General features: G+C 47.1%; 1 protein-coding gene across 2 annotated transcripts in view; it reads right to left on the reverse strand.

Annotated features, from left to right (window-relative positions):
- LOC142371743 (uncharacterized) overlaps positions 1-19211 on the reverse strand; it is a 43874-nt gene that overhangs the window by 13791 nt on the left and 10872 nt on the right. For both annotated transcript variants that reach the window (XM_075454477.1, XM_075454478.1), the window contains exon 2: positions 1154-1589. In XM_075454477.1, the coding sequence (XP_075310592.1) occupies positions 1154-1589 (436 nt within the window). The remainder of the gene's footprint in view (positions 1-1153; positions 1590-19211) is intronic.

The raw sequence follows: 19211 nt of genomic DNA on the forward strand, positions 1-19211 counted from the left end.
AAAGTGCAGAAACGTGGGTATAAACCCAGAATCTGAGTCAGAACCAGAGTTAGTTCAGTTCTGAGCAGCTTTAAAGTGAATATCTGCAGATGTTTCCATGGTAACAGCTGCAGAGATTCACTGAAACATGTTCCAACATGAACATAAACCCAGAATCTGAGGCAGAACCAGAGTTAGTTCAGTTCTGAGCAGCTTTAAAGTGAATATCTGCAGATGTTTCCATGGTAACAGCTGCAGAGATTCACTGAAACATGTTCCAACATGAACATAAACCCAGAATCTGAGGCAGAACCAGAGTTAGTTCAGTTCTGAGCAGCTTTAAAGTGAATATCTGCAGATGTTTCCATGGTAACAGCTGCAGAGATTCACTGAAACATGTTCCAACATGAACATAAACCCAGAATCTGAGGCAGAACCAGAGTTAGTTCAGTTAGTTAGGACTGAAGATGAGGGAAGAAGCAGAAAATGTCCAAAGAGAAACTCTGAGAGCTTCAGGAAGCTGCAGAACTGCTGATCAGGACTGTTTGACAAGATTATAAATGTTGACATGCTGCTGAGGTAACAGTCATGATGGAGTTAAGGTGACATTAAACTATCCGCAGAATTAATTTGGTCAAAGGTCACAAATCTCTTGATAAAAGGTGCAAATCAGAAAAAAACTGAGTACATCTCAGAGTCTGAGAGAAAGTGGCTCATTTCTACAGTAAGTTGCCCCAAATCGTACACACTTTTAACCTTTTAAAAGATGCTGTTCAAGAAAATCCTTCAGCTGATTCGGTTTAAGATGTTTTCTAAGTTTCAGCAAATTCAGCTTGAAATAAAACTTAAAGTACGAGAACATGCCGCTTCTCACTTCTAGAGTACGTTAAAAGTTACAGGAATCTTTCTACATTTGAAGCGTCCAATTACTTTTGGATTCGTGGAGTTTCGGTACTGCAGGTAGAACGCTCTCATTGGTGAAACATGAATCTGGTTCCTCATGTGGAACGTGAACTAAACTGTGGTTTTAAACAGAAAAGGCCCCAGGATGGAACCCTGAGGAACTCCACTTCTCTACAGGAAGACTTAAGCAGCTCAGAACTCCCACATTACGTTGTTATCCACCAAGATCCAAAAACATCAAGAACAGAAGCTCAGCTAACAGCGGTCTTACCGTTCAGGACAATCTCTGGTTCTGGTTCTGGTTCTTTGGAAACCTCTGCGACAGGTTCAGCGGACTCTGCCACAGGCGCCTCCACTTTCTCAACTATTTCTGGTTCAGTCACGGGTTGTTGGATTGCTTCTGGTGCTGGTGCAGACTCAACCACTGGCTCTGGAGCAGCAACAGGTTCTGGGACAGGTTCAGGCACAGGTTCTGGTTCTGGAGCTGCAGTGGGCTCCGGGGCCGGCTCTGGGGCTGCAGCTGGTTCGGGAACAGGTTCTGGCTCTGGAACAGGTTCCGGTACTTTAACTGGTTCTGGAACAGGTTCCGGTACTTTAACTGGTTCTGGAACAGGTTCTGGTGCTGGAGGTGGTTTTGCTGGAGCCTCTACCTTCACTGGTTCAGGGACCGGTTTGGGCACTTTCACTGGTTCTGGTGCAGGTTCTGTCTGTAATGACAGTGGGGAAGCAGACATTAACATCATATTAGCAGTTTGAAGCAGTTTGCAGCATGTTTCAGCGTTTAACTCCCAGCATTCTGAGCAGATTTATGAAATAATTAGGGCTGGGCAGCGATTAAAATGTTTAATCTAATTAATCACATGATTTCCCTGATTAATCACGATTAATCTCATTTGTACGCAGAATCCAAAAATGAATCCAAAAGTAGCGTATAGCTTTTAGCATTTAGCTTTATTTTAAATGTGCTGCCATATGAATGAAAGTGCCATAACATTTGTTGTGCAAACACACTTTTAACATCAGCATCTTTCTGTAGTTTTTATGTAGAAGCCTCGCTCCACTGTCTGTTTCCTTGAATGACTTGCTGCTATCAGTTGTGTGTTTTGCCTTTAAGTGATATTTTAGACTGGAACTACTACGCTGAGAAGACAATTCAACTTGGCAGTGTTTACAGATGACTTTGGTTCTGTCGACTCCGCCGTCTGGAAGAACTTTAACATGAAAATGGCCGAGTAAAAGTTCCGTACCCTTCTCCATGTTTGGTGGATCTGCCGATTACTTTCTTTTCCTGTTCCACAGCAGACAGCAGCAGACTTTTACAAAATAAAAGCCTGTGAGCAACAGACTTTTACAATAATAAAATAAATAATAAAACAGGCGCCCCATGTACAGAGGCTATAGTCCTCGCTGGAGCTGGTTCGAGTCCCGCATCGGACGGCCCTGTGCTGCGTGTTGTTCCCCCTCTCTCTGCCCCCTGCTTCCTGTCTCTCTGAACTTTCCATTAAAGGCACAAAAGCACCCAAAAAACTTGAAAAAATTATTATTATTTTTTTTTTCAAATTAAAAAAACATTAAAAAAAAACGAAAAACTGCATTAATGTGCGATAAAATATTTATCGGCATTAAATAATTAACGAGTTAACGCGATGATAACGAGTTAACGTTAGTTAAGCCCTAGTTTAAACCCAAATACTGATGCAGTATGATGAAATATTCCCCTGAGGAATGTGAAACCAGGTATAAAAAAGGCTACAGGAGGAGACTTCTCTGCGGTTTCTAAGGACCAGCTGCCGCCTGTTGCTGACTCCTGACCAATAAAACCACCTTTCGTGTCTGCCAGCCTGTCTCTTCCCTGACATGGACACATACGTGTCCTCCTCGTCAGGGACCGCCCTGCCTGCTCATATGTTCGGGTGCACCTGTCTCCGCGAAGTGCCGAGTTTGCACGGTTTGACATCCGAGCGGCTGATCTGGTTTCGGCCTCGGCCTCGAACGCGCCTCCTTTCACAGCCTCAGCTAAGTTTAAAACTTCCTCCTGTCAGTGAGGAGCGGTTTCGTCTCTCCGTGAACATTTTATTTTCAGCCATTGTTCAGCTGGACTTTGTGTGGAACGAGGAGCTGGCAGACTTTGGCACTGGAAGCAGATGGAAACAGATTAGCTCTGCAGGGACAACTGGAGGCATCAGGGAGCTCAGACTTCCACATGCATCAGGCCCGACTGTATTAACGCGCTCCTAATCCCACAGCAGCCTTCTGTTTACGCACCCCGACTGGAATGGCATCCATTGGGCCAGAAACGCCCATCTCTTTCTCTGCCTCTGAATTCCTGAGCAATGAAACACCAAAACCAAAAGTGCTAAAAGCAGGCCATGAAATCACTCTGTGAGTCAGCAGGATGATAAGATGGTCTGAACTGGCCAAAGACCTCAGACATGAGGGGCGTCTGCAGATAAAACCAAAGGAAAGAGTTTAGATTTGAAACTCTCATCACATCTCTTCTCCTTGGCTTTCGACACGATGTGAGATGTTGAATGTATAATTATTATTGTTTTATTTTTATTCAATTTATTTTATTTTATTTAATTAATGAATGAATTAATTTTATTTATTTTATTTATTTATTTAATTTAATTCATTTAATTCATTTAATTCATTTAATTCATTTATTTTATTTATTTATTTTATTTTAGTATTATTATTGTTTTAAATTATATAGCTGTTTTATGTCTTTTAATTTATTCTTGTATTTTATTATTTTATTATTTTAATATTTTTGTTTTTATTTTTTTGTACAGCACTTTGGTCAACTGAGGTTGTTGTAAAGTGCTTTATAAATAAAATTGGACTGGATTGGATCTCAAACATTTACCAGCGTAACCAGAGCGATGTGACATCACAAGATGTTGAGAGCATCCTGAAATGAGATCAAATAATGATCTCATCAGAATAATGACCAAATAAGGCCTGAATAGCCCTAAATCTGGATCAGAAGCAACTCGTTTCAGTTGCTTCATGAACCGAAGACCATAAATAGAACAAAGGAAATCAACATGAAGATGTTTCTAAGTCAGACAAACAGAAACTAAACCTGGAACAGAAGTTAATAAGAAATAAGACATGATAAACATGTCTGTAAATCAGGATTAGACATTTCTGACATGAAATAATGTGGAAACAGATTCTGACTTCAGGCTAAAGCATCAAGAAAAGTAGCTGAAATGGGACAAAAGGTGGAGTCATAGAAAAGAATGATGAGTAAAACTGATTAAATCAACAATATGTGGCAGCAAAACAGGACCAGGAGACCCTAAAATTAGATTAAAATGCAGCAGAAAGATCGAGAGGAATGTTTGAAACTAAATAATGAATCAAGACGAAACAAACTTCAGATGAATTAAGATCAGAATATAAAGAGATAAAGACAGAATTAAATCATTCGGACTAAATATAAGGATTAAAGTGAGAATAAAGACTCATCGTTATAAGGATTATAAATCAGGATTAAATGACTACAAAAGGTGACAATAAGACTAAAGATGTCAGATCAAGATAATTAGAGACTGAATTATTTAACGGTGTAAAGTTCCCTGATGTCAGTTTTCTTTTAACTTTAAAGAAAGTTGAATTAATTCTTTTCTAAAAACGACGTGTTCTCTGGTCAGAGCTGAAGTCAACGTCCTGACCCGGGAAACGAAATCCAACCGACTGAGAGGTCGAACGGAGCATTTACAGGCTGTGGAGCCAAGCTTTTTTAACCTCAGGATTTAGTGGGAGTCACGGCGGCCTTCACCTCCGGGTAAATACATCCCCACCAATACATCCCATATATGCACCACGACTCTGAGAGATCGACCACCTCAGCTCTGAAGAGGAAGGACGGCAGAGCAGCCTGAGCACCAACCGAGGTGGAGGAAGCAGGGCGGGAGGAAGGAGAAAAGAAGCGTTTGTCATAAGAAGTTGAAATAGATCTGTGAGAGGTTTTAAAAACGACTTCTACCCTCAGAGCTACCCGCAGAGCTACCCGCAGAGCTACCCGCAGAGCTACCCTCAGAGCTACCCTCAGAGCTGCCCGCAGAGCTGCCCGCAGAGCTACCCTCAGAGTTACCCTCAGAGCTACCCTCAGAGCTGCCCGCAGAGCTGCCCGCAGAGCTACCCTCAGAGCTACCCTCAGAGCTACCCTCAGAGCTACCCGCAGAGCTACCCTCAGAGCTACCCTCAGAGCTACCCGCAGAGCTACCCTCAGAGCTATCCTCAGAGCTACCCGCAGAGCTACCCGCAGAGCTACCCTCAGAGTTACCCTCAGAGCTACCCACAGAGCTACCCTCAGAGCTACCCTCAGAGCTACCCTCAGAGCTACCCGCAGAGCTACCCGCAGAGCTACCCGCAGAGTTACCCGCAGAGCTACCCGCAGAGCTACCCTCAGAGTTACCCGCAGTTACCCGCAGAGCTACCCGCAGAGCTACCCTCAGTTACCCGCAGAGCTACCCGCAGAGTTACCCGCAGAGCTACCCTCAGAGCTACCCACAGAGCTACCCGCAGAGCTAACCTCAGTTAACCGCAGAGCTACCCGCAGAGCTACCCTCAGAGCTACCCGCAGAGCTACCCGCAGAGTTACCCTCAGTTACCCGCAGAGCTACCCGCAGAGCTACCCGCAGAGCTACCCGCAGAGTTACCCGCAGAGCTACCCGCAGAGTTACCCTCAGAGCTACCCGCAGAGTTACCCTCAGAGCTACCCGCAGAGCTACCCGCAGAGCTACCCTCAGAGTTACCCTCAGAGCTACCCGCAGAGCTACCCTCAGAGCTACCCTCAGAGCTACCCGCAGAGATGCCCGCAGAGCTACCCGCAGAGCTACCCTCAGAGCTACCCTCAGAGCTACCCTCAGAGCTACCCGCAGAGCTACCCTCAGAGCTACCCGCAGAGCTACCCTCAGAGTTACCCTCAGAGCTACCCTCAGAGCTACCCGCAGAGCTACCCTCAGAGCTACCCGCAGAGCTACCCTCAGAGCTACCCTCAGAGATGCCCGCAGAGCTACCCGCAGAGCTACCCTCAGAGCTACCCGCAGAGCTACCCGCAGAGCTACCCGCAGAGTTACCCGCAGAGCTACCCGCAGAGTTACCCTCAGAGCTACCCGCAGAGCTACCCGCAGAGTTACCCGCAGAGCTACCCGCAGAGTTACCCTCAGAGCTACCCGCAGAGTTACCCTCAGAGCTACCCTCAGAGCTACCCGCAGAGCTACCCGCAGAGTTACCCGCAGAGCTACCCGCAGAGCTACCCTCAGAGTTACCCGCAGAGCTACCCGCAGAGCTACCCTCAGAGCTACCCTCAGAGCTACCCGCAGAGCTACCCTCAGAGCTACCCGCAGAGCTACCCTCAGAGCTACCCGCAGAGCTACCCTCAGAGCTACCCTCAGAGCTACCCGCAGAGCTACCCGCAGAGCTACCCGCAGAGCTACCCTCAGAGCTACCCGCAGAGCTACCCTCAGAGCTACCCGCAGAGCTACCCTCAGAGCTACCCGCAGAGCTACCCTCAGAGCTACCCGCAGAGCTACCCTCAGAGCTACCCTCAGAGCTACCCGCAGAGCTACCCGCAGAGCTACCCGCAGAGCTACCCGCAGAGCTACCTGCAGGGTTACCAGTGTGAAAAAGACAAAACAGATCCTAAACAGATCCTAAACAGATCCTAAACAGATCCTAAACAGACCCTAAACAGATCCTAAACAGATCCTAAACAGACCCTAAACAGATCCTAAACAGATCCTAAGGAACGAGTGGCAGGGCCTCTCTGAACAGAGAAAGTCTGGCCTGTTAAATCATAAGAATGATAAATAATGATAAATATTGATAAATATTGATAAATAATGATAAATACTGATAAATAATGATGGTGAACCGTACTCCTGAGAGCTGAAGGAGTTAAAAAGGCCCACTGACTCCAGATCAGAGCAAGTCTGACAAACTGAAACGGAGCTTTAACCAGTTAACTAACATGGAACAGCTGGCAGCACCTCTTATCGCCATGGTTACTCCTGGAGGGGGAAACGTGGCTCGGAGGAGGTCGTTTTTCCACTTCTTCAGATCAGAGCTCAACACGTGTTTCCCATGTGTTTTCTGATCAGCTTTCAGAACCATGAAACGGACCAAACTGAGCTCCCCGGGCTTCTGTACCTCGCTCTGCAGCTGGATGAGCGTTTTCTCTCTGGAGCAGCGACGTTACAAACTTCATTTCAGGGTGTTTTACAGATTAAATGTGCTCTGCTTCTTTAACTGAAACACAGCAACTGTCCTCAGTAACAGGAGCTGCAGCGGGCCAGAAAACACCAATAAATACCAGGATGTAGGCTCCTTGGAGAAGGCAGGGAGTGGTGCCGGCCTCTCTGAGCACCACAGAGCAGCAATCAGCTGCCATTCAGAAGCCATTGTTGTGAGCTGATGTCCATCCAGCAGCTCTGAGGAGCCTCAGAGGGCCGGCAGGAACCGGGTCAGACCGGGAAATACCAGCAGAGGTGTGTCAGGCAGTTCAGTTTCAGCTCTGAGGCAAAACCTCTGAGCTCAGCTGGATGCAGAGGCGGTCCTGGCTAGATTCACGCCCTGGGCGAACCATCCCTTGGCCCCCCAAACCCCCATCAACACAACAACATATTATTTTATTTGTATTATTTTATTATATATAATCTTAAATACAAAAAAGGTACAAAAAGATACCACATGTAGCTTATAAAATGCCATGTCGATGTATATTAGAAGTTATTTAAGCTATTTAATTTAGCATATAGCTCATAACAATAAAAATCAACGTAACGTGACGTCGCCGATCGTTTTTTCCTGTCAAAACGGCAGATTCAAGCTAGCTACAACGAGGGTAGGTTCACTTCCTGTTTTCAAAACAAAAGCACCAATTGTATGGTAATGGCTTTCCCTATGATAAAAGGCAACGGCTATTTTATTTTGTGAAAATAACCAGAAGTGCGTTGCTCACTGCGGATAGCTTTAGTAGCGCCGAATTCGTAGGAACAAAATTGTAAACAGCCGGTATTTTCTCAGGTTTTCACCACGTTGGGGATCTAAACGACTACTTTCTCTCCTGAAAATATTTCAAATGTTGCTAAAGTTTACAGAGTTTAGAGCTTAAGAGAAATCAGCTTCAGGCCGGCTGATTTCAGCTCAGGCAGGAGCCAAATGCATTGTGGGTAAACGCTCTGCATACTGTCTGATCGATGAGTATGTAGTATGCAGTATGCAGTATGTAGTATGTAGTATGCAGTATGCAGTATGTAGTATGTAGTATGCAGTATGTAGTATGCAGTATGCAGTATGTAGTATGTAGTATGCAGTATGCAGTATGTAGTGTGCAGTATGCAGTATGTAGTATGCAGTATGTAGTATGTAGTATGTAGTATGTAGTATGCAGTATGCAGTATGTAGTATGTAGTATGCAGTATGCAGTATGTAGTATGTAGTATGCAGTATGCAGTATGTAGTATGCAGTATGTAGTATGCAGTATGTAGTATGTAGTATGTAGTATGCAGTATGCAGTATGTAGTATGTAGTATGCAGTATGCAGTGTGTAGTATGCAGTATGCAGTATGTAGTATGCAGTATTTAGCATGCAGTATGCAGTATGCAGTATGTAGTATTTAGCATGCAGTATGCAGTATGTAGTATGCAGTATGCAGTATGTAGTATGTAGTATGCAGTATGCAGTATGTAGTATGTAGTATGCAGTATGCAGTATGTAGTATGCAGTATGTAGTATGTAGTATGTAGTATGTAGTATGCAGTATGCAGTATGTAGTATGTAGTATGCAGTATGCAGTATGTAGTATGTAGTATGCAGTATGCAGTATGTAGTATGCAGTATGCAGTATGTAGTATGCAGTATGTAGTATGTAGTATGTAGTATGTAGTATGCAGTATGCAGTATGTAGTATGTAGTATGCAGTATGTAGTATGCAGTATGTAGTATGTAGTATGTAGTATGCAGTATGCAGTATGTAGTATGTAGTATGCAGTATGCAGTATGTAGTATACAGTATGTAGTATGCAGTATGTAGTATGTAGTATGTAGTATGCAGTATGCAGTATGTAGTATGTAGTATGCAGTATGCAGTATGTAGTATGCAGTATGCAGTATGTAGTATGCAGTATGTAGTATGTAGTATGTAGTATGCAGTATGCAGTATGTAGTATGTAGTATGCAGTATGCAGTATGCAGTATGCAGTATGTAGTATGCAGTATTTAGCATGCAGTATGCAGTATGCAGTATGTAGTATTTAGCATGCAGTATGCAGTATGTAGTATGCAGTATGCAGTATGTAGTATGCAGTATGCAGTATGTAGTATGTAGTATGCAGTATGTAGTATGCAGTATGTAGTATGTAGTATGCAGTATCCAGTATGCAGTATGCAGTATGTAGTATGTAGTATGCAGTATCCAGTATGCAGTATGCAGTATGTAGTATGTAGTATGCAGTATGTAGTATGCAGTATGCAGTATGTAGTATGCAGTATGCAGTATGTAGTATGTAGTATGCAGTATGTAGTATGCAGTATGCAGTATGCAGTATGCAGTATGTAGTATGCAGTATGTAGTATGCAGTATGCAGTATGTAGTATGTAGTATGTAGTATGCAGTATGCAGTATGTAGTATGTAGTATGCAGTATGCAGTATGTAATATGTAGTATGCAGTATGCAGTATGCAGTATGTAGTATGCAGTATGTAGTATGCAGTATGCAGTATGTAGTATGTAGTATGTAGTATGCAGTATGTAGTATGTAGTATGTAGTATGCAGTATGCAGTATGCAGTATGTAGTATGCAGTATGTAGTATGTAGTATGCAGTATGTAGTATGCAGTATGCAGTATGTAGTATGTAGTATGTAGTATGCAGTATGTAGTATGTAGTATGCAGTATGCAGTATGCAGTATGCAGTATGTAGTATGCAGTATGTAGTATGTAGTATGCAGTATGTAGTATGCAGTATGCAGTATGTAGTATGTAGTATGCAGTATGTAGTATGCAGTATGCAGTATGCAGTATGTAGTATGCAGTATGTAGTATGCAGTATGCAGTATGCAGTATGTAGTATGTAGTATGCAGTATGTAGTATGCAGTATGCAGTATGCAGTATGTAGTATGTAGTAGGCGGTTTCGAACACAGCCACAGTCACTAACAGCCGACAGATGTGCTGCCACAGCTGAGCAGGCAAAGCGAGGATGTGAAACTGTGACAGAGAGCAGCTCAGAGTGGAACCAGAACCGAGGCGTGCGCCTTGAGTTTCTCGAGAAGCTCAAGTGTCCCTCCGAAGGGCTCCAGGGACTATTTTAGGGGACTGAGGGCACAGATCCGCACAACAAGGTTCGGCTTCAAAAGTGAGCCGACAGAATCCAGCGAGCACACGTTAGCTTTGGTTTCTGGAGCCTGGAAGGACCAGAAAGGACCCGGAAGGACCAGAAAGGACCCGGAAGGGACCAGTCAGAGTCCAGACCTCAGCCTGACTGAGATGCTGTGCAGAAACCAAAGCTACAAACCTCAATGAGCTGAAGCAGCTGGAGAGAAGAGTGGGCCAAGATTCCTGCTCAGGCATGAGAGAGACTGAGGACTTCCCACAGGAAACCAGCTGCTGGATCAGGGGTTCACTTAGTTTCTCACTCACTGCTGCTACCAGCTGCTGGATCAGGGGTTCACTTAGTTTCTCACTCACTGCTGCTGGATCAGGGGTTCACTTAGTTTCTCACACCCTGTTGCTACCAGCTGCTGGATCAGGGGTTCACTTACTTTTTCACTCACTGCTGCAACCAGCTGCTGGATCAGGGGTTCACTTAGTTTCTCACTCACTGCTTCTACCAGCTGCTGGATCAGGGGTTCACTTAGTTTCTCACTCACTGCTGCTACCAGCTGCTGGATCAGGGGTTCACTTAGTTTCTCACTCACTGCTGCTACCAGCTGCTGGATCAGGGGTTCACTTAGTTTCTCACTCACTGCTGCTACCAGCTGCTGGATCAGGGGTTCACTTAGTTTCTCACTCACTGCTGCTGGATCAGGGGTTCACTTAGTTTCTCACTCACTGCTGCTGGATCAGGGGTTCACTTAGTTTCTCACTCACTGCTGCTGGATCAGGGGTTCACTTAGTTTCTCACTCACTGCTGCTGGATCAGGGGTTCACTTAGTTTCTCACTCACTGCTGCTACCAGCTGCTGGATCAGGGGTTCACTTAGTTTCTCACTCACTGCTGCTACCAGCTGCTGGATCAGGGGTTCACTTAGTTTCTCACTGCTGCTACCAGCTGCTGGATCAGGGGTTCACTTAGTTTCTCACTCACTGCTGCTGCCAGCTGCTGGATCAGGGGTTCACTTAGTTTCTCACTCACTGCTGCTACCAGCTGCTGGATCAGGGGTTCACTTAGTTTCTCACTCACTGCTGCTACCAGCTGCTGGATCAGGGGTTCACTTAGTTTCTCACTCACTGCTGCTACCAGCTGCTGGATCAGGGGTTCACTTAGTTTCTCACTCACTGCAGCTACCAGCTGCTGGATCAGGGGTTCACTTAGTTTCTCACTCACTGCTGCTGGATCAGGGGTTCACTTAGTTTCTCACTCACTGCTGCTACCAGCTGCTGGATCAGGGGTTCACTTAGTTTCTCACTCACTGCTGCTACCAGCTGCTGGATCAGGGGTTCACTTAGTTTCTCACTCACTGCTGCTACCGGCTGCTGGATCAGGGGTTCACTTAGTTTCTCACTCACTGCTGCTGCCAGCTGCTGGATCAGGGGTTCACTTAGTTTCTCACACACTGCTGCTACCAGCTGCTGGATCAGGGGTTCACTTAGTTTCTCACTCACTGCTGCAACCAGCTGCTGGATCAGGGGTTCACTTAGTTTCTCACTCACTGCTGCTACCAGCTGCTGGATCAGGGGTTCACTTAGTTTCTCACTCACTGCTGCTACCAGCTGCTGGATCAGGGGTTCACTTAGTTTCTCACTCACTGCTGCTACCAGCTGCTGGATCAGGGGTTCACTTAGTTTCTGACTGCTGCTACCAGCTGCTGGATCAGGGGTTCACTTAGTTTCTGACTGCTGCTACCAGCTGCTGGATCAGGGGTTCACTTAGTTTCTCACTCACTGCTGCTGGATCAGGGGTTCACTTAGTTTCTCACTCACTGCTGCTGGATCAGGGGTTCACTTAGTTTCTCACTCACTGCTGCTGGATCAGGGGTTCACTTACTTTTTCACTCACTGCTGCAACCAGCTGCTGGATCAGGGGTTCACTTAGTTTCTCACTCACTGCTGCTACCAGCTGCTGGATCAGGGGTTCACTTAGTTTCTCACACACTGCTGCTACCAGCTGCTGGATCAGGGGTTCACTTAGTTTCTCACTCACTGCTGCTACCAGCTGCTGGATCAGGGGTTCACTTAGTTTCTCACTCACTGCTGCTACCAGCTGCTGGATCAGGGGTTCACTTAGTTTCTCACTCACTGCTGCTGCCAGCTGCTGGATCAGGGGTTCACTTAGTTTCTCACTCACTGCTGCTGCCAGCTGCTGGATCAGGGGTTCACTTAGTTTCACACTCACTGCTGCTGCCAGCTGCTGGATCAGGGGTTCACTTAGTTTCTCACTCACTGCTGCTGCCAGCTGCTGGATCAGGGGTTCACTTAGTTTCTGACTGCTGCTACCAGCTGCTGGATCAGGGGTTCACTTAGTTTCTGACTGCTGCTACCAGCTGCTGGATTAGGGGTTCACTTAGTTTCTCACTCACTGCTGCTGGATCAGGGGTTCACTTAGTTTCTCACTCACTGCTGCTGGATCAGGGGTTCACTTAGTTTCTCACTCACTGCTGCTGCCAGCTGCTGGATCAGGGGTTCACTTAGTTTCTCACTCACTGCTGCTGCCAGCTGCTGGATCAGGGGTTCACTTAGTTTCTCACTCACTGCTGCTACCAGCTGCTGGATCAGGGGTTCACTTAGTTTCTCACACACTGCTGCTACCAGCTGCTGGATCAGGGGTTCACTTAGTTTCTCACTCACTGCTGCTACCAGCTGCTGGATCAGGGGTTCACTTAGTTTCTCACTCACTGCTGCTGCCAGCTGCTGGATCAGGGGTTCACTTAGTTTCTCACTCACTGCTGCTGGATCAGGGGTTCACTCAGTTTCTCACTCACTACTGCTGGATCAGGGGTTCACTTAGTTTCTCACTCACTGCTGCTGGATCAGGGGTTCACTTAGTTTCTCACTCACTGCTGCTACCAGCTGCTGGATCAGGGGTTCACTTAGTTTCTCACTCACTGCTGCTGCCAGCTGCTGGGTCAGGGGTTCACTTAGTTTCTCACTCACTGCTGCTGCCAGCTGCTGGATCAGGGGTTCACTTAGTTTCTCACACACTGCTGCTACCAGCTGCTGGATCAGGGGTTCACTTAGTTTCTCACTCACTGCTGCTACCAGCTGCTGGATCAGGGGTTCACTTAGTTTCTCACTCACTGCTGCTACCAGCTGCTGGATCAGGGGTTCACTTAGTTTCTCACTGCTGCTACCAGCTGCTGGATCAGGGGTTCACTTAGTTTCTCACTCACTGCTGCTACCAGCTGCTGGATCAGGGGTTCACTTAGTTTCTCACTCACTGCTGCTACCAGCTGCTGGATCAGGGGTTCACTTAGTTTCTCACTCACTGCAGCTACCAGCTGCTGGATCAGGGGTTCACTTAGTTTCTCACTCACTGCTGCTGGATCAGGGGTTCACTTAGTTTCTCACTCACTGCTGCTGGATCAGGGGTTCACTTAGTTTCTCACTCACTGCTGCTACCAGCTGCTGGATCAGGGGTTCACTTAGTTTCTCACTCACTGCTGCTACCAGCTGCTGGATCAGGGGTTCACTTAGTTTCTCACTCACTGCTGCTACCAGCTGCTGGATCAGGGGTTCACTTAGTTTCTCACTCACTGCTGCTACCAGCTGCTGGATCAGGGGTTCACTTAGTTTCTGACTGCTGCTACCAGCTGCTGGATCAGGGGTTCACTTAGTTTCTGACTGCTGCTACCAGCTGCTGGATCAGGGGTTCACTTAGTTTCTCACTCACTGCTGCTGGATCAGGGGTTCACTTAGTTTCTCACTCACTGCTGCTGGATCAGGGGTTCACTTACTTTTTCACTCACTGCTGCAACCAGCTGCTGGATCAGGGGTTCACTTAGTTTCTCACTCACTGCTGCTACCAGCTGCTGGATCAGGGGTTCACTTAGTTTCTCACTCACTACTGCTACCAGCTGCTGGATCAGGGGTTCACTTAGTTTCTCACTCACTGCTGCTGCCAGCTGCTGGATCAGGGGTTCACTTAGTTTCACACTCACTGCTGCTGCCAGCTGCTGGATCAGGGGTTCACTTAGTTTCTGACTGCTGCTACCAGCTGCTGGATCAGGGGTTCACTTAGTTTCTGACTGCTGCTACCAGCTGCTGGATCAGGGGTTCACTTAGTTTCTGACTGCTGCTACCAGCTGCTGGATCAGGGGTTCACTTAGTTTCTCACTCACTGCTGCTGCCAGCTGCTGGATCAGGGGTTCACTTAGTTTCTCACTCACTGCTGCTGGATCAGGGGTTCACTTACTTTTTCACTCACTGCTGCAACCAGCTGCTGGATCAGGGGTTCACTTAGTTTCTCACTCACTGCTGCTACCAGCTGCTGGATCAGGGGTTCACTTAGTTTCTCACTCACTGCTGCTACCAGCTGCTGGATCAGGGGTTCACTTAGTTTCTCACACACTGCTGCTACCAGCTGCTGGATCAGGGGTTCACTTAGTTTCTCACTCACTGCTGCTACCAGCTGCTGGATCAGGGGTTCACTTAGTTTCTCACTCACTGCTGCTACCAGCTGCTGGATCAGGGGTTCACTTAGTTTCTCACTCACTGCTGCTGCCAGCTGCTGGATCAGGGGTTCACTTAGTTTCTCACTCACTGCTGCTGCCAGCTGCTGGATCAGGGGTTCACTTAGTTTCACACTCACTGCTGCTGCCAGCTGCTGGATCAGGGGTTCACTTAGTTTCTCACTCACTGCTGCTGCCAGCTGCTGGATCAGGGGTTCACTTAGTTTCTGACTGCTGCTACCAGCTGCTGGATCAGGGGTTCACTTAGTTTCTGACTGCTGCTACCAGCTGCTGGATTAGGGGTTCACTTAGTTTCTCACTCACTGCTGCTGGATCAGGGGTTCACTTAGTTTCTCACTCACTGCTGCTGGATCAGGGGTTCACTTAGTTTCTCACTCACTGCTGCTGCCAGCTGCTGGATCAGGGGTTCACTTAGTTTCTCACTCACTGCTGCTGCCAGCTGCTGGATCAGGGGTTCACTTAGTTTCTCACTCACTGCTGCTACCAGCTGCTGGATCAGGGGTTCACTTAGTTTCTCACACACTGCTGCTACCAGCTGCTGGATTAGGGGTTCACTTAGTTTCTCACTCACTGCTGCTACCAGCTGCTGGATCAGGGGTTCACTTAGTTTCTCACTCACTGCTGCTACCAGCTGCTGGATCAGGGGTTCACTTAGTTTCTCACTCACTGCTGCTACCAGCTGCTGGATCAGGGGTTCACTTAGTTTCTCACTCACTGCTGCTGCCAGCTGCTGGATCAGGGGTTCACTTAGTTTCTCACTCACTGCTGCTGGATCAGGGGTTCACTTAGTTTCTCACTCACTACTGCTGGATCAGGGGTTCACTTAGTTTCTCACTCACTGCTGCTGGATCAGGGGTTCACTTAGTTTCTCACTCACTGCTGCTACCAGCTGCTGGATCAGGGGTTCACTTAGTTTCTCACTCACTGCTGCTGCCAGCTGCTGGGTCAGGGGTTCACTTAGTTTCTCACTCACTGCTGCTGCCAGCTGCTGGATCAGGGGTTCACTTAGTTTCTCACACACTGCTGCTACCAGCTGCTGGATCAGGGGTTCACTTAGTTTCTCACTCACTGCTGCTACCAGCTGCTGGATCAGGGGTTCACTTAGTTTCTCACTCACTGCTGCTACCAGCTGCTGGATCAGGGGTTCACTTAGTTTCTCACTGCTGCTACCAGCTGCTGGATCAGGGGTTCACTTAGTTTCTCACTCACTGCTGCTACCAGCTGCTGGATCAGGGGTTCACTTAGTTTCTCACTCACTGCTGCTACCAGCTGCTGGATCAGGGGTTCACTTAGTTTCTCACTCACTGCAGCTACCAGCTGCTGGATCAGGGGTTCACTTAGTTTCTCACTCACTGCTGCTGGATCAGGGGTTCACTTAGTTTCTCACTCACTGCTGCTGGATCAGGGGTTCACTTAGTTTCTCACACTGCTGCTACCAGCTGCTGGATCAGGGGTTCACTTAGTTTCTCACTCACTGCTGCTACCAGCTGCTGGATCAGGGGTTCACTTAGTTTCTCACTCACTGCTGCTACCAGCTGCTGGATCAGGGGTTCACTTAGTTTCTCACTCACTGCTGCTACCAGCTGCTGGATCAGGGGTTCACTTAGTTTCTGACTGCTGCTACCAGCTGCTGGATCAGGGGTTCACTTAGTTTCTGACTGCTGCTACCAGCTGCTGGATCAGGGGTTCACTTAGTTTCTCACTCACTGCTGCTGGATCAGGGGTTCACTTACTTTTTCACTCACTGCTGCAACCAGCTGCTGGATCAGGGGTTCACTTAGTTTCTCACTCACTGCTGCTACCAGCTGCTGGATCAGGGGTTCACTTAGTTTCTCACTCACTACTGCTACCAGCTGCTGGATCAGGGGTTCACTTAGTTTCTCACTCACTGCTGCTGCCAGCTGCTGGATCAGGGGTTCACTTAGTTTCACACTCACTGCTGCTGCCAGCTGCTGGATCAGGGGTTCACTTAGTTTCTGACTGCTGCTACCAGCTGCTGGATCAGGGGTTCACTTAGTTTCTGACTGCTGCTACCAGCTGCTGGATCAGGGGTTCACTTAGTTTCTGACTGCTGCTACCAGCTGCTGGATCAGGGGTTCACTTAGTTTCTCACTCACTGCTGCTACCAGCTGCTGGATCAGGGGTTCACTTAGTTTCACACTCACTGCTGCTGCCAGCTGCTGGATCAGGGGTTCACTTAGTTTCTCACTCACTGCTGCTGCCAGCTGCTGGATCAGGGGTTCACTTAGTTTCTGACTGCTGCTACCAGCTGCTGGATCAGGGGTTCACTTAGTTTCTGACTGCTACTACCAGCTGCTGGATCAGGGGTTCACTTAGTTTCTGACTGCTGCTACCAGCTGCTGGATCAGGGGTTCACTTAGTTTCTCACTCACTGCTGCTACCAGCTGCTGGATCAGGGGTTCACTTAGTTTCACACTCACTGCTGCTGCCAGCTGCTGGATCAGGGGTTCACTTAGTTTCTCACTCACTGCTGCTGCCAGCTGCTGGATCAGGGGTTCACTTAGTTTCTGACTGCTGCTACCAGCTGCTGGATCAGGGGTTCACTTAGTTTCTGACTGCTGCTACCAGCTGCTGGATCAGGGGTTCACTTAGTTTCTCACTCACTGCTGCTGGATCAGGGGTTCACTTAGTTTCTCACTCACTGCTGCTGGATCAGGGGTTCACTTAGTTTCTCACTCACTGCTGCTGCCAGCTGCTGGATCAGGGGTTCACTTAGTTTCTCACTCACTGCTGCTGCCAGCTGCTGGATCAGGGGTTCACTTAGTTTCTCACTCACTGCTGCTGGATCAGGGGTTCACTTAGTTTCTCACTCACTGCTGCTACCAGCTGCTGGATCAGGGGTTCACTTAGTTTCTCACTCACTGCTGCTGCCAGCTGCTGGATCAGGGGTTCACTTAGTTTCTCACACACTGCTGCTACCAGCTGCTGGATCAGGGGTTCACTTAGTTTCTCACTCACTGCTGCTGCCAGCTGCTGGATCAGGGGTTCACTTAGTTTCTCACTCACTGCTGCTACCAGCTGCTGGATCAGGGGTTCACTTAGTTTCTCACTCACTGCTGCTACCAGCTGCTGGATCAGGGGTTCACTTAGTTTCTCACTCACTGCTGCTACCAGCTGCTGGATCAGGGGTTCACTTAGTTTCTCACTACTGCTACCAGCTGCTGGATCAGGGGTTCACTTAGTTTCTCACACACTGCTGCTACCAGCTGCTGGATCAGGGGTTCACTTAGTTTCTCACACACTGCTGCTACCAGATGCTGGATCAGGGGTTCACTTAGTTTCTCACTCACTGCTGCTACCAGCTGCTGGATCAGGGGTTCACTTAGTTTCTCACTGCTGCTACCAGCTGCTGGATCAGGGGTTCACTTAGTTTCTCACTCACTGCTGCTGCCAGCTGCTGGATCAGGGGTTCACTTAGTTTCTCACTCACTGCTGCTACCAGCTGCTGGATCAGGGGTTCACTTAGTTTCTCACTCACTGCTGCTACCAGCTGCTGGATCAGGGGTTCACTTAGTTTCTCACACACTGCTGCTACCAGCTGCTGGATCAGGGGTTCACTTAGTTTCTCACACACTGCTGCTACCAGCTGCTGGATCAGGGGTTCACTTAGTTTCTCACTCACTGCTGCTACCAGCTGCTGGATCAGGGGTTCACTTAGTTTCTCACTCACTGCTGCTACCAGCTGCTGGATCAGGGGTTCACTTAGTTTCTCACACACTGCTGCTACCAGCTGTTGGATCAGGGGTTCACTTAGTTTCTCTCTGGTGGCACAGATCTGTATATCCTGGAGGTCTTTTTCCTGCTTTAGTATCACGATACACGAAAACTAAAATAAAAATAAACATAAAAAAATATATATATTATTTTTTTCAATTTATATTGAAAATTTATATTTTTTTTTATAATAAAATATAAAATTTGTATTTATATTATTTCAATTTCAATTATACCTAACTAAAAAAAAACTAAAAAAATGGAGCTAAATAAAGTAAAATAAGCCTCTGGCCATGTTTCCGCCCTGAAAGCTGCAGGATGGACTCACATCTCCTTAAATGGAGCTCAGCAGCAGCAGGAACTCCCACAGAATGAGGCAGAGAATCAGCTCTGAACTTCCCCTGAAAGCTGAACAGAACCAGAATAAAACCAGTTAACCGGAAAGGTTAAAGGCCTGGAGGGATGACATACAAGAAGATATAACTGAAAAAAGATTGGAACGAGGCTCGTTTAAAGGCACAAACACAAACAATAAACACAAGGTTTAAGCTCCTCCAATAGAAATGTTTAATGCGGATCTACAGAACTCCTGTTAAACTTCACCATATGTCCGACAACATTCCAGATACTTGTACTAAATGTCTAAAAAACAAAGGAAAATAATAAATAATAATTATATTATTATTATTATTAGGTCAAAGGACCTAATAATAATAATAAATAAAAAA

The sequence above is a fragment of the Odontesthes bonariensis genome, chromosome 21 (assembly GCF_027942865.1).
Source record: "Odontesthes bonariensis isolate fOdoBon6 chromosome 21, fOdoBon6.hap1, whole genome shotgun sequence".
In the NCBI taxonomy this organism is placed as follows: domain Eukaryota; kingdom Metazoa; phylum Chordata; class Actinopteri; order Atheriniformes; family Atherinopsidae; genus Odontesthes; species Odontesthes bonariensis.